The sequence below is a fragment of the Stegastes partitus genome, unplaced genomic scaffold (genome assembly GCF_000690725.1).
Source record: "Stegastes partitus isolate 25-593 unplaced genomic scaffold, Stegastes_partitus-1.0.2 Scaffold981, whole genome shotgun sequence".
Classification (NCBI taxonomy): Eukaryota; Metazoa; Chordata; class Actinopteri; family Pomacentridae; genus Stegastes; species Stegastes partitus.
The window spans coordinates 150,666-165,833 of NW_007578712.1; the positions used below are offsets into that span (position 1 = coordinate 150,666).

Consider the following 15,168-nt stretch of genomic DNA (forward strand, 5'->3'; position numbering starts at 1 on the left):
AGCATTAAAATAAAGAGCTTCTTCATACTGGTGTATTAACCATTACAGAAATAAAAGAAATGATTTTGGTAATTACCAATGCCGGTAATTTAGTGCAGCTATGGCATAAAATCTATATTGGGTGGAGGTCTAATAAATGTGTTAAGCACTGTACAAATATATATACACACACATGTTGTACAGTATGCACACATAGAAATAGCCACAGCATGTCCATACCACACCACACACAGTCTACCTGCAGTGACTCATCACTTTGCCGTCTCTTCTTCTTTACCAGAATGGACCATGGAGACCGAGGGATGGGCGTCTCTCACCTTCGCTATGAGGAAGAGGAAGGTGAGTGTGTGTGCACATTTTGTGTGTGTGTGTGTGTGTGTGGGTGTGGGTGTCATTCATATCGATGATCTATTACTGATTGGCCCTCTACTAATAGAAATGGGAAATTAAGTCATTACACCCATTTTGTCTTTATTATGACCATGACACTGCTGATTGATTGCAATGACTTCTAACTTCTAAATTGTTTCATTGTTTCTCATTTATGTGAAAAGTTTATATGGGTGACTGTTGTTAATTGGCTGCAAATGAGTAGGGATGAAAGTTTCTGAGTGTATTTTGGGGTGTTGGGGAGTTGTAAATGCATGTTTGCGTGCTGTCACATTGAGCATGAGGTTGTTTTCTGTATCCAAACATCCAATATTGCTTTGTATCTCCCTGCTGTCTAGTTATTCCACCTGGACCTGTGTGTGCAAATAGTTTTACAGCAACATCTTAATTGCCAGAGATGATCAAACGCACATCGTCCACATTTTCTGTTTCAAAATAATGACTGTATGAGTCAAGCTATGGGACTGAATGACTCTGAATAAACTTGATTTGGTTTAATTTGTAATTGTGCCAACAGAGAATGCTGCTGTTGGTAATAAGCAGACCTGAGCTGTGAAGCACTATTTAGTGGTTTAACAGTCATGAAAACACTTCTCTGAGTGGAGAGGATTAATGGGAGATCTCATTAGATAATCTGCCTGTTACTGGTTGTCAGTCAGCTATTTTGGGTTTATGAAACATCAATTTAATTCAATTGTTTTTGGAAAAGAAAAAAAAAAAGTGGTGTTAAAGAGGTTAATTTTCTGGGTGATCTTTGACAAAAAGCAATTGGCATTTCAATTTTGCATTTAAATGAGTACAAACATCCGTGCATGTTCATGTAGCCATGAAGGAATTGTACATATTTGTCCACAGACCATCAGTCCATCTACATCGGCGTCCCGGTACCTCGAGGATATCGACGCAAACGCAGGCGAAGGCGCTCCAGTCGAGAGGCTGCTGACATGGACAGGGACAGACGCTACAGCCACCACAGACACCATGAGCATGACCGCTACAGAGACATAGACATAGAGGAAGGACTCATGGATTCAGCTGAGCAGAGTCTCCAAGACATCAACCGCACAAGTGAGTCAGTGACGAGATCTGAAAACCTCCTCAAGCCCGTTGCTTTGATTCGGATGCACTGTCTGTGGGTCGCCAAACTCTGTCAGGCTGCTTCTGTCCACTGATCTCTCCACTAATTTTACATTTTAAAGGCGCTTTACTCATCCTGGTCAATACATAAACAGATAGTTGTCTAATATTTTCTGTATTTCTGGAGAAGTTTGATGGATAAATGTTAACATAAAACCTGAGGCATGTGGAGTCTGAAGGTGTAAAAGAGCCACTACTGAGTTGCATTATGGGAAATGTAATTTGTAGTCTGTCTCCTCCAAGTCCTACAACTTTGGTCAAACACCAGTATACTCTTACTTGTCTCAGCTGTGCATTTTATCCTGTGCAATTTTGTGTACTCGTTCTGAAATAGCTTCACTAAAGTCTGCGTGTCTACAACACGTTTGCTGCACATAGCTGCCAGGGTGGCTTTTCCTTCAAATATTATCTTTTTTGTTGTGCTTTTGATTGGATTTTACTTCCTTCCAGCAATTTTAACAGTGAACAGCAGGAGTGCGAAACACAGCCTGAGAGTGTGGAGCTTGTGTTTCAGGTTGGGGTAATGAGCAGCCTGGCAGAACGCTGCTGCTTTGGTTTTCAAAGGCTTCAGCCGGGAAGGTTGACCACTTTGCTAAATTAGTATGGCGCAATCAGTGGCAAGGCAGCAGCGGTGTTTGCTCTGCTTGGACCGTATTCACATATTGATACAGCCTGTTTAAGTGTATGGCCTGCTGTATATAGTGCCATATGGTGCCAGTATGAGGATACAGCAGGAACAAAGATGTAGAGGACAACAACAACGAGAGAAAATGATGCCCAGTGACAGTTAATAACTTTGATAGTAAGAATGAAGTCAGTTGAGGTTGTGTGGTATGTTTAGTAGCTAATGAGTCCTCATTGTGCTAGATGGTGTTGGTAAAAAAGCAATTCAACCCACACATCAAATGTTAGATATCAGTGAGAAAAAATTGTTTTCGCTTGAGGTCATATTTGCATCCATTCAGGAAAAAACAAGCGCAACACATGTGAGTGAAATTTACTGTTAGCTGCTGTCAGTAAAGCACTTCAATATTATCGATCACTGGTGGCTTAAAAGAAGCACCCCATATACATTAATTACAGTCCATAGGTTAACAGCACTACGGCCAGTTGGCAGCTCATTACGCTGCAATGTCATTCATGAACATGTGGTCCAATTCAATCTACATACTATTAGTACAACAATGGAATGGATTGTAAGTACAGTAGGGTAATGATTGAATAACAATAATTAAGTACTTACAGTGCGATCTGGATATAGGTTTCAATCATTATTGCTGGTGCAGCACAGGAAATACACTGAATGATGCCGTATACAGCAGCCTACAGCTGGTTCAACACCTAAATGTGGTGTCACTGAGGAAATTAACAGAGAATAATCCGATAACACTTTAGAACACAGCTCATAAACTACAGTCATTTCTTTGTGTGAATCAGGTACTAATAAAATACATAAATATCAATGCAGCTGAAGATCGTATAGAACAAGTCATAGCTATTGGGACAAATTTAAAGTCAAAGGATTTTTAAAGACACCAGGTGCTGTACTAGAAAAATATAACTGAAATTCTGTACAAACCCCTGCAACACCCATGATCTTTTGTATAATTCAACCATAAAAGTTGAGAAACAGTCAATCTCAGCCCACATCCCTTTCTGTAATGTTTTTTCTCCTGTCCTCCAAAATGGCCAGTTATTCTTTCCTTGTACAGCTCAGTTGTATTTTCTTACACTGTACACTGAACACAAGAAGAAGCTAACAAGTGTTTCATTTCATTGGTACCTGATTCCTACAAGTAACTTAGACTGAAAATTGCAGGCTGTAGAATAAGTGTTACCCAAACATTTTATTTCCATTTTAGAGATCACTTTACACATTCATAAATTCTGCTTTATGTTTGCGTGCAAGGTCATTCTTTGGTATAGTGAAAGGAACAAGTTGATTGTGTGGCTGATAAACACCATCCAATTACAAATCTATTATGTTTTAAGCAAGTCTTAAAATCGTCAGGCACTTTGAAGCATGTTAAAACTGAAACGGATATTACAAAATGTTAAAATGTCAAAAACATTCTATCATTCCACCAAGTGTCTCCGGCGGCAGAGCGGCTACGTTACATCCTGAGCGAGGATGATGACATGCCCACGCCGACGCTCTTCACTGAGATGGACACTTTACAGCGAGAAGGAGACGAGCTGGAGTGGAAGGAGTCCGCCAGGTACACTCTAACACACTTAAACACACACACAACTCAGGCACAGTCATGCTTCCGCCACTCACAAATCCAATTGCTCCGGAACTATTTTGCTTTACTGTAGTTTCAAGAATGAAATCTTAAAAGGATCCACTTGAGACATGATTATGCCTGCTCATACAATCACACAGTCCAGGAGACTGCTGGTCAGATTATAATGTGGCTCATCATGGCCTTGCAGGATTTTTCAGAGTTGGCGTTTTGGAATTTCATTTCCTCAAGCATAATAGATGTTTTGGTGTATGAAATGGTCAGAAATAACACAAAAAAAATGCATAGATTTCTGTCAGATAAGAGTAACTGACTCATTGCCTTTACCATACGTGGTTCGATTGTGCTTCCTGTTATGTGTAGTCAACCTCTGAAAGGCCCATTCAGTACCAGAAAAACCCTACATTACCAGTAAGGATGATTCATACACCTTTTCATGGCCAACAGCTGTGTAATATTTCCCAGTATTTTGTTGGCTAAGTGGGAAAAATTAGTCTACTGAGGCGACTAAATGCATTGGAGCCATCAATATTCGTTGGAGTTCAAATGGCTGCTTTGAAAAAGGTCAATTCCATAAAATGAAGCACAATTTCCTAGCTGCACAGCTAATACCTCATCCCAAATGTATTCAGAAGCTGGTTTTGTTAGACAGCTTGGATTAAACTACATGCATTCAGAGGAAATGGCATCGCAAAACTGGAGGTTAAGACCAAGGACAGCAAAAAAAAAAAACCTTTGTTCATGCAATCAGGTGTAAGACAAGCTGTCAGTCTGAAATCTGCCTCAAGACAATTCACCCTCAGATCATGAAATAATTTGTGAAATTGTCCTGTCAAACTCAAAATTGCTAGAGAAGATCAAACTGAGTTCAAAACGGAAGCCTTGCGGAAAAAACAACAGAAACACCGTGGTAGATGTCAATGGTTTCACTGACATCTACTGAGCAGTGTGCACCTCCGACAGAGTTGAAAAAGTCAAACAAATGTCATCTGTTGTGTATTCCTCACCTGGTCTTCCTCTGTGTGTTTTTCTGCCTTCAGGTGGGTGAAGTTCGAGGAGAAGGTGGAGGAGGGAGGAGAGCGGTGGAGTAAACCCCACGTGTCCACGCTGTCCCTGCACAGCCTATTCGAGCTCAGAACGTGTCTCCAGACGGGGACGGTGCTGCTGGATCTGGAAGGCTACTCACTGCCACAGATAGTTGGTGAGATGTTCATGACTTTGGTGGTAACTGCACTTCTTGTAGTGCGAATCAACCAATCAGAACAGGTGTCATTGGTGATGTGTGTTATATGTAGCCACTGATACAGTGTTAGCCTGTAGTGCAGATTTTGACTATATGGAATTCAAGACGTCAAAATGATAGTTTCAAATAAATGTAATTTAGTTTGGACCAGCTGCAAGGTGGTGCAGTTGGTAGCACTGTTGCCTCACAGCAAGAAGGTTGCCGGTTCGTGGGGGTACCGGGATCTTTCTACGTGGAGTCTCCATGTTCTCCCCGTGCAGCGTGGGTTCTCTCCGGGTTCTCCGGCTTCCTCCCACACAGTCCAAAAACATGTTATGCTTAATTGGTGATTCTAAATTGTCCGTAGGTGTGAATGTGAGTGTGCTTGGTTGTCTGTCTCTAAGTGTAGCCCTGTGATGGACTGGTGACCTGTCCAGGGTGTCCCCTGCTTTCACCCTGAATCAGTTGGGATAGACTCCAGCCCCCCGCGACCCTAGTGAGGATTCAGTGGTGTATAGATGATGGATGGATGGACAATAATGACAAACATCATTATGAGTAATCCACACTGTTGTGTGTGAAACATTGTTTCTACAAAGCTTCTCAACGGATATTGGTCTAGGAAAAGTATTTGAAGCATATCAGTAAAAGTACTGATGGCAGATGTTGTGGATAACAAATACATACAAAATAGAAATGTTGTGAACCAGAAAAAGTATATTGACCAAGAGTTTGTGGAGAGCAAGCATTTAGTTTATTAGAGCCTTGTGGTTGAAGTTTACTGGAAGGCTGACATGGCAGAAGAACATCTTGTCATATGTGGTTAAAGTTACAGTGCTGTGGTACATTTGAAAAGCGAGCCACCTCAGTCTCTGCCTCCTACACACTGTGGCTTCTAGTGTGATTACAGATATCTGCAGCATCATTTTGCACAGTCCAAACTCTAACTCAAAATACTGTAATTACATTTTGACAAGATAGAACTCCAGTTTGAGAGATCTACAGTGTTCTTACCAGTTTAAACTTAGCTGAAGAAGTCTAAAATGACAATGTAGATATTTTGAATTTACTGTAAAAATAGATATTTTGAGCTAGAATCATGATATGATAGTGTAAGTATGGGAAACTAAGTTACAAATAGTCTTATTTAGCTGCAAATATCCACAACTTACATTCTAGTTACCTGTAATGACAAACCCCTATACACAGGAACGACAAAAGTGACCTGGAAGAGTGACGATGTGAATATCTGAACTGTTGACTTGGGAGAATTGAATCACGGTTATCTGCAATACATATGAAGTCTAGATATAAAATGCTAAAATGGCTGCCACAGGTTAATGGCAAGTCACACACGGAGCCTCTGTTTTCTAGGTTGTCCTAAAGTTAAATTATTACTACAACACTTAAATTATAGTATATTACTATTTTTTTAATGGTCAGTGTGAAGCTGCCAGGCTAGAAGTGATGCCAACTAAAGTCCCCCCCATTTTTATTCACCATGACAAACCTCCTAAAATGAATCGTTAGCTTGACTGCAGCGCACCAGTTGACAGGTAAATTATTTAATTAGCTACAGCTGTGCTTTTCCTGCTTTTGTGTGAGCTGGTTTCTGCCTGCAAACCTGGAAAAAAATGCAAACTTTGCTAAAAATGTAAGTACTGACAAAGCTTCTTATGTTAAACAATTTGAAGAGTTTATTATTTCTTGTGAAATTTAAGTGGCTAGCAAAACATAACTAGCTAGCTAGTTAGCTCCACAGCTAAGATGTTTTTAGTAAGTGCCACAGTAGATGAACCAGCATTTTTAAACTACTGTATCGTTTTACTACTTTTAAAATGCATCTATACATAACAAGCTTGTTCGACCTCCCCGTTGCTATATATTGACATTTACCACTTTCCCCATACTATTCACCAAATGCCAAAGCTGAAGCGCCATATGCATTAGCATGGAGGAGTCAATAAATGAGTTTGACTGAAATCAATAGTAAAAAAAAAAATCAATCAATGACTACAGTTACAGTGTTTCCCAGGTTGCAGAAAAATAAGCAATTGCTGATAACAGAAAAAAGCAATTGCTGTTATACTGCAGTTTTTTTTTTGTTTGTTTTTGTTTTTGTTTTGCATTTGTTATTTTTATTGTTTATTTAATAGGGAAACAGTGCAATACATGTATTGTAAAATATGTAACTTAAACCTCGGTTTCATTTGTAGTCACTGGACAGAAGCCTCTAATGATGCAAAGGTTATGGAAACAAAATATTGTTAGTTGTGGTAAATCAAAATCTAACACTTTGAAAAAAAAGCAGATAATAACACACCATATGACAACTAAGAAGCACAACAAAACAAAAGCAACAACCCAAAATGAACAACACACACACAAAAATTCTGGTTCCCAACGACAGAGAACGTTACCAACACCATTAAACACAATACAACAAATTTCCAACCAGACAGTCAGTGCCATTGGTAACCACATTCAGAGTATCTTAGATCCATGTCCACAAGCCTGAGTATCATAAACCCATGTATTCAAACTAAATTTGAAATGTTTAGAGTGACTGGTTTCAGCATCTTCAGTGGTGAAGAACTGAAAAGCAGTTTTGCCAAATTCTTTTAGACCAAAAACAAAAAAAATCCCTTCTGGAGGACATCTAGTGCTATTATTTATTTGTTTTTACCTTGTTAACATGTCCTCATGGTGCTTTTATTTGCTCAAAGACATATCACGAGTAAAATAAACAGTCAGTACTATGCTTAGCGTTTCCACCTTGAAGCTGCAGTCTACTGAGGACAGTCTCAAAAGCAAGGATTCTGACCTTTGGGATTTCATATGTAACAAATCGAAGGAACCAATCCTGACAGCTTGTAGGGTGGAGCTCTCTGTATCATTAGTCTTAATTTCTTAATTATTTAATTACTTCACCATCACAACGTGCCATCGTGTAAGGTGAGGAGTGAAGCTTGATTGCGAATGGTGTTATGCAGCAAACCAACATTAGTCACAAACAGAACATTTCCTAAAGACGAGAAATGCTACTTTTTAATGATATTGTAATAATGATTAGAGTTAGGGTTTTTTTTATCCAATATTTTCAGTGTTTTCCTATATACTACAATACATGGTTGTTACATTGCACTATGGCATGCACTATTTGTCTAAGACCAGCTTATAATAAAGTTTTTAAAAAATACATGTATGCATGTTTTAATCTTGTTGGTAATATAGCTCAGTTTTGCTCTGATTGATCAAGTGATTATTGGAATAATTGTAGACCAGCATCATTTGTGCTTTGTAGGTGCAGCTCCAGCGCTTGTTTTCTTGACTTGGTAAATATCCTCAGGTGTTAAAAAATGTTTGAGTTGCTGTGTTGTTTCTAAGCAAGTGACTGCCTACTTCTTGGTTATCCTCTCTTCTGTGGCGACTTCTGCAGCCAATCAAGATGATGATGATGCACAGTCACTGCTTTCATACATACAAGTGGTGCAAACATGATCTTAAGTAGCATTAGCCGCTCAGGTAGGAAATCAACTGCTTCAGTGGTACTTAAACTCACAAGTTATGTCGTTTTTTATTGTTATCTGACAGTATCACCAGAATCACAGCCATGTGCTTCTACACAGAACTTTATATCTTTACATACATTACCAGGATTGTAATGGATAAAGTACCAACAAACTAGAATACTGCAATAGAGCAATGCGTCTGACAAGAAACATCAGATTCACGTGGCAAATGTATCTTTTTTCCAGATGACATCATTGAGAGACAGATAGAGGAAGGCATGATATCTCCTGACCTGCGAGAGAAGATCAGCTTTGTCCTGTTAAGAAGGCACCGACACCAGACCAAGAAGCCAATCCACCGCTCGTTCGCCGACATTGGCAAGTCCAGCTCCTCAACCAGTGAGTGTCCCTACCTGTGCTGCAAATCATTATCAAGACCTGTTTGAATAACACAAGACAGGACCTCTAGGATGATAAATAACAGACCTACAGCTTTGACAAAATAATAATTATTATGTCAGTTATGAGACACTGCTGTGTTTCTTTCCTTTGCTCCACATTATTTCCATGATTAATAATACTACACACATTGTTGGACAGCGTACATTATGACATGCCATCACATGAAATAGCATGGTGCGTCCCTCAGATATAGCAATTTCTTTTCTTTGCCCATGATTGGTCTGCTCTATTCCAACATATAATTTGATGTCAGAGAAATTTACTATGCATATATTTAACTCTTGGTAAATGAATGAACGCTCTCCTGCAGTCAACGAGGCTCATATCCTCCACAGGGGATGTATTAATGTTTGATGAGTTAATTACCACTGTAACATTTCCACATCTCATCAGGGCAGGGCACATACTGCTCAATAAATCATAAAGCATCACCTCTAACCACTCTACTGCTGTTTGTGTCTGTTTCTGCTTCAATTTCCTTGCCAGATCGGAATGCAGGGTCCCGAGGTGGGCCGGGGTCGGGACCAGGGCCGGGTCCGGGGCCAGGTATGGGGCCAGCGGCCAACTTTAACCGATCTACAGAGGACCTCCGAATGAAACAGCAGCCGACAAACTATGGCCGTCTGCGTGAGTGATAGGTTTAGATTCACAGAAAAACCATTGTTGGCTTTGTTATTTTGAAGGCAGGTAATGATTTTGGGGTCACATATTCTATATAAAAATCATGAAGATAGATTGACGAGCTGCCAGAAACCAGCTGCTCTCTTGTCAGAGTTAGATGGCATTTACGTCTATACTTCTTTACTCAAAAGCCAATATCAGGCAGACTGATTTGTTAAAGCCATCTGTCATTAGAATGCAGAGCTATTTTTCCGCTCACAGCTTGTCAGAAATATGGCTGCTGAAGTCCTCAGAATTTAAATAGTGTTGACACCTTGTTGGGTGAAATAACACATTAGAAAGAAAAATTCATTAAAAAGCACTCAGGCGAGATTTCAATCTCAACAAATTAGCATGTCAAAACCGTTATCTTTTTCTGTCAATCCTCCCACCCTCAGCTAGCATCTTTAAAAGCAAGCATGTGATTTGGGCAGCAACTTGCATTAGAAGATAAAGTTCACTATTTTTGACCTTTTTCATAGAAGTTTTATTCTGGAAGCATCACTCCCTAACTGCTACATTGACTCATATATTACACCTTTGTATGGTTACCTTTTGTGTCTTTAGCATGCTCACTGTGTCATTGTTCGTGTATCTTTTCAAACCATACCTTTATTTGAAATGACAAATATGAGAATATTTAACTGTTACATTACACTTTGACCACTTTATTTACTACATAATTCAATACAACAGCTTCGCCACAACATCTAAAACATGAGGTCAGGTTGTTGTTCACAATGATAGAAATCTGTCCATTGGAGGGTTTATTATTGAGGTTGTGCTGTGATGGACACATACATTGGGCAGGCAGAATATTAGCAACTCCTCTACATATAGTACAGCTCAATAGAACAGCACCTCAATGTTGAAATCTGGTTTAAATGAACACCTTAGTTTCAAAAAGCCTGAACAGTTTAAACATTAAAGCACATGTAGGTTTTATAGCAGGTGTATAACCTTAGATTGTGCAGATGTGCCTAATAAAGTGACCACTCAATGTAGATAACCATATCAAGCTTAAATGATGTAAAGTATGTAGATGTAAGATATTATAACTGCTTTACCTTGCAGGTCATGCTCAGAGCAGGAGTATGAACGATATTGCAGACACTCCCAGCACAGACCAGGTGAGTTATTTCTGTGATTTTACAGTGTCGCAGCTCATTCTTTACATCAAGTATTTTACATCTTTTCATACTTGAACATTAGATCCTGATATTTTTTGCCAAAGTGTATATTTGTTTTGCTTATAGGTTTATCCCTTTAAGCACTTTTGATGATCTGATTCATTTTTATATATTTTACAAACAGCACATTGTCTATTTGCAGGCACAAAGCCACCTCTGGAGTGTATAGTCATGTTCCACTTTATTGCTTTCCATTATTGGAGAGATTACCCATCTCATGTCTCAGTAAGGTGTTGTGCTGTGTTGAATTGATGTTTCTCTGGTTTGGTGAGAGCCGCTGTCATAAGTGCCATCAATCTTTCATTGCGGTTGCTAGCGAAGGTGACAGCAAGCGATAGAGGAAGTGTGCAAACACATAACTCAGTCATTAGTGGAGCCACTGCCACAATGCGGTTTAAACCCAGTGATACATGCTTGGCCTGCTGCAAGGGCGTGTTGTTATTGCTTGAATTAGGCTACGGGGATTTCAAACAGACAGGTCAGGATTAAGTGTCATTCCCTGAGCGGACAGATGTGGAAAAATAAATAAATGAGCATTTATTTGAGAGTGTGTGATGTGGACTATGAACTTTATTTGTTTGTAACTGTGAGGACTAGCACGAGCTGACCAGTTTCTCGCGCTCCAGTTATGAGTGGATAGCTACATGTTCAGATTGTATTTACAGACCTTCAGTAGGTCACATGTGACCATGGACAAGTGATAGTTTGTTACTGTGTGTATTTGTGCTTGTGTCTGTGTCAGTATTGAGCTGGCACTGGGAAAAAACAGATCTCATTGTCCCGTCCGCGTGCTTTGTGCTCACATGTAGCCACAGATTCGGGCTATGGGTTATTGACAAGGCTCTCCATTGAGTGTTATTGTGCTTCTGTCCAATTTCCTGCCACACCTTAACATGCAATTAGACAGGTCAGGTTGCCTGCCTCGGCATGATCCATCTTTCAGTCACAGTTGTGTCAGGGTACATCTGTTTTGCCCATCTGATTGGTGTTTTTTAGGTTTCATGCTTGTAAAACAGCAGGCTTGTTGTCTTGTAAACATTTGCCCTCCCAGACTGATCTACCAGGTTAAGACAGAGTGTTAGCAACAAATGATAAGGAGTTGAAACTGTAGTGATTCTTACAGGGAGCTCCGGTCACTGCAGTAGCACATACTGACAGAAAAAACACATGTAGAGCTGTCAGTAACAGTCGGTTCTTTCTTAAAATACCAGAAAATGTGAAAAATAACTCCCAAGACCATAAAGTGAACTATTTAAAGAACAGACTTATTTCTATTACTGCAGTATTTTCACTTTATTAGCACATATGACCCAAAAAAGCAACCAATCCTCATATTTGCCTAAAAATGACAGATTTAGTTTGGATTAAGTGTTCTGTTTTAGCTCTAAAAACATTTAATTATATACACGATTCTAAAGTGTAAATATAAGAGATGAAAGAATGTAACAAAATACAAAAACAAAAAGGGATGTCTCACTGTGTCTTCACTTTCTCCCTCCATTTCCTGTAGCTAAAAAACAAATTCATGAAGAAGATCCCCAGAGATGCAGAGGCATCCAACGTCTTAGTCGGCGAAGTAGATTTCCTTAACAAACCTTTTGTAGCCTTTGTCCGCCTGGCCCAAGCTACAACACTAGGAGGTCTGACAGAGGTCCCTGTTCCCACCAGGTGAGATGATCTGAAATTTCTCAAACCTCTTCACTGTTGCTCCGCAACAGACACCTGCCATCCCAACACATAGTTCTAACATGTTTCTCCACTGTACAGATTCCTGTTTATTCTCTTGGGACCCCAAGGAAAGGCCAAGTCATACAATGAGATCGGCCGAGCCATAGCAACCCTAATGGTGGATGATGTAAGTGTCATTGTGTATTAAAGTGTTTCCATGACATTCCCTCTTTATATATACGGTACATCTGTGTGGAAACTGAAATGTAAATGGTGTGCAGTATGTGCTTTAGCCTTTCAGTCCAGTGGGATATGCGGTGCAGTGTTTTAATTACATCTGGACGGGATCCTCGTTGTTAAACATGAGTTAGGAGCAGGGCTTCTATTGGGATAATTAGTGGCCCATGAGAGTATTTTTCTCTTTCCTGAATGCAGTTCCTATATCATTAGGCACAGAATTGAATGTGTTACTTTATTAGCAGACACAAGCAGTAAAGAAATAATAGGATGTTATTGTAAATGGAACTTGTTTAAGTTCAGGCACAAACATAACACATTTACCAGCCACCGTCAGACACTGACTGGAAGGTTGTGGTTGGTAAATTAACCTTTATTATAATCTGACTGATCAAGAGTTACAGTAAATCTTCCACACCACTAGCTCCAGGTACTGTTGGTCAGATTCAAGAGCAGCAGCAGTAGAATCTTTGTTGTTTTGTTTAGTCTTTTTTCAGAATTTTATGCCAATGTTTGCTAATCCACTAATTGACAAAATGCTCACTGTGTTTATTGTTCTGCTTACTATGCCTGCATATAGCATAAAGATACTGACTGGGTTTAATTGTAAAACCTTTGTGTTAGTAAGTAATTCAATTTCAGTTTGAGTTATTTCTATATTTTATTTATCCACATAAAATGGACTCAGGAAGCCAGTGAAATCCATCATGCAGCTCGATTTAAGTCAATCTAGAAACTGGGCAGCTCAGTTGAAAAAGCTCCAATACATTCAATGTTCTACAGACCGCCGGTTGTTTGTAGTGTGTTGGGAGGGAGAAAATCAATAAAGGTGCCACATACCACTCATGAGAAAATATGTGTGTCATCCCCAGGCTTCAGATGCCTGCTGCTTTTAATTCTGAAACGTTTCACTTAGTCTATACTTGTTTATAGTTTACGGCGCTAATGACCTTGGCAGTGTGTTTGTCTTCGCAGTGTGTTTGTCTTTGTGGTGAGCCGCAACCATTTATAAAACTAGAATTTGGCCAGTGCCTAGTCATTGCCAACTCGAACGAGCCCTTTGATTTTTTTATATAATGCTCCTGTGCACTAGGCTCATTGTGTTTCTAGGACATGATTAGCTGCTGACTGGCATTTGTTTTTGAACATAATCCAACTGGGGTCAGATGTCGATATAGCTTCAGCAATTTATGCTCGGTAAGACTCCAGAGGTCATCGAAGAGGATGGTTGGATCCCAGTTATTAGAGCAGTACATATTGATTACTATAACCCTGATATACTTTAATTCTTTTCCTTTATCTCTGTCTCCCTCTCCCAGCTTTTCAGTGATGTAGCCTACAAGGCCAGAGATCGGGAGGACCTCATCGCAGGCATAGATGAGTTTTTAGATGAAGTGATTGTGCTTCCACCTGGAGAATGGGATCCCAAAATCCGCATTGAGCCACCGAAGAAAGTCACCTCGGCTGACAAAAGGTTAAAGTTTGTCCCCACTAATGGCATTATGCTCAAAAAGCTGTTGAGACACAATGAATGTGGATACAGTTATTTTGAATCCTCCCCAACATCTGTTTGTTTTGTCAAAGATGTAGAATTACAGCAACACATATTGTTCCCTAACTCAGTGCTTAATATGGGATGAACTTCTGCCTTCATGTCAGCAAGCACCAGGCACAGTTTAAAGGGTGAAAAGCCTATGAAACAACTCCTACAGCACTGTGCTGCAGCCCTTTAATAAGTAAAGAGTCCATTAGCAAAAGCATATAGCTCCACTTTTTGAAAATTTTCAGAAAACTTGTTTTTTTTTTCATTGTTTGCTTGAGCTAATATGTATCAAACTGAAGTTGAGTGGATTTGACTCAGTAGAAATGACATGACAAAAATAGAGCTAATTTCAGTTTGATTAATATTGCCTCAGGTAGACGATGGAAAAGTAGGTTTTCTGAAGGTTTGTCAAGATGGAGTTAGCTGTTTTTGCAAATGAACTCTTCAAGTGTATATGACTAAAGTGACCCGCCTCATATTTACTTATATCCGTGGCGTGTGCATATTTTCTGCAGGAAGTCAGTGTTTTCTTTAAATGAGCTGGGTCAGATGAACGGTACAGCTGGAGGAGCAGGAGGCCTGGCCGAGGACGAGGAGATGCCAGCTCAGCATGAGCTTGGAGAGGAGCTGGCATTCACTGGACGGTACGATGTCAAGGCCACTTGGCAAAACTACTGATAGACTTTGCTCAAATGCTACCAGCCTGGCATATGGAAAGGAAATTTGAATATAAAATAATCCAAATTTGGCAAAGTAGGCAAATTATTTACGTACACATTCAAATCCCCACAAGATGCAGACGCTCTTAATGAGCCCTTTAACTACAGCAACAAAGATTAATCTTCAGTCAAATGGGCAGTGTTGCACTGCCAGTTGCAGCTTTGCCTAAAACAACAAAAGT

The 15,168-nt window shown here is 39.7% G+C and overlaps 1 protein-coding gene across 1 annotated transcript in view; it reads left to right on the forward strand.

Annotated features, from left to right (window-relative positions):
• Window positions 1-281: 281 nt before the first annotated feature.
• The window catches only part of slc4a5a (solute carrier family 4 member 5a), a 41,409-nt gene continuing 26,522 nt past the window's right edge, over window positions 282-15,168 (forward strand). The window contains exons 1-11 of the mRNA XM_008294628.1: window positions 282-339; window positions 1,246-1,458; window positions 3,617-3,746; window positions 4,814-4,974; window positions 8,754-8,906; window positions 9,456-9,596; window positions 10,704-10,759; window positions 12,330-12,487; window positions 12,587-12,674; window positions 14,044-14,198; window positions 14,783-14,911. Of these exons, the coding sequence (XP_008292850.1) occupies window positions 282-339; window positions 1,246-1,458; window positions 3,617-3,746; window positions 4,814-4,974; window positions 8,754-8,906; window positions 9,456-9,596; window positions 10,704-10,759; window positions 12,330-12,487; window positions 12,587-12,674; window positions 14,044-14,198; window positions 14,783-14,911 (1,442 nt within the window). The remainder of the gene's footprint in view (window positions 340-1,245; window positions 1,459-3,616; window positions 3,747-4,813; window positions 4,975-8,753; window positions 8,907-9,455; window positions 9,597-10,703; window positions 10,760-12,329; window positions 12,488-12,586; window positions 12,675-14,043; window positions 14,199-14,782; window positions 14,912-15,168) is intronic.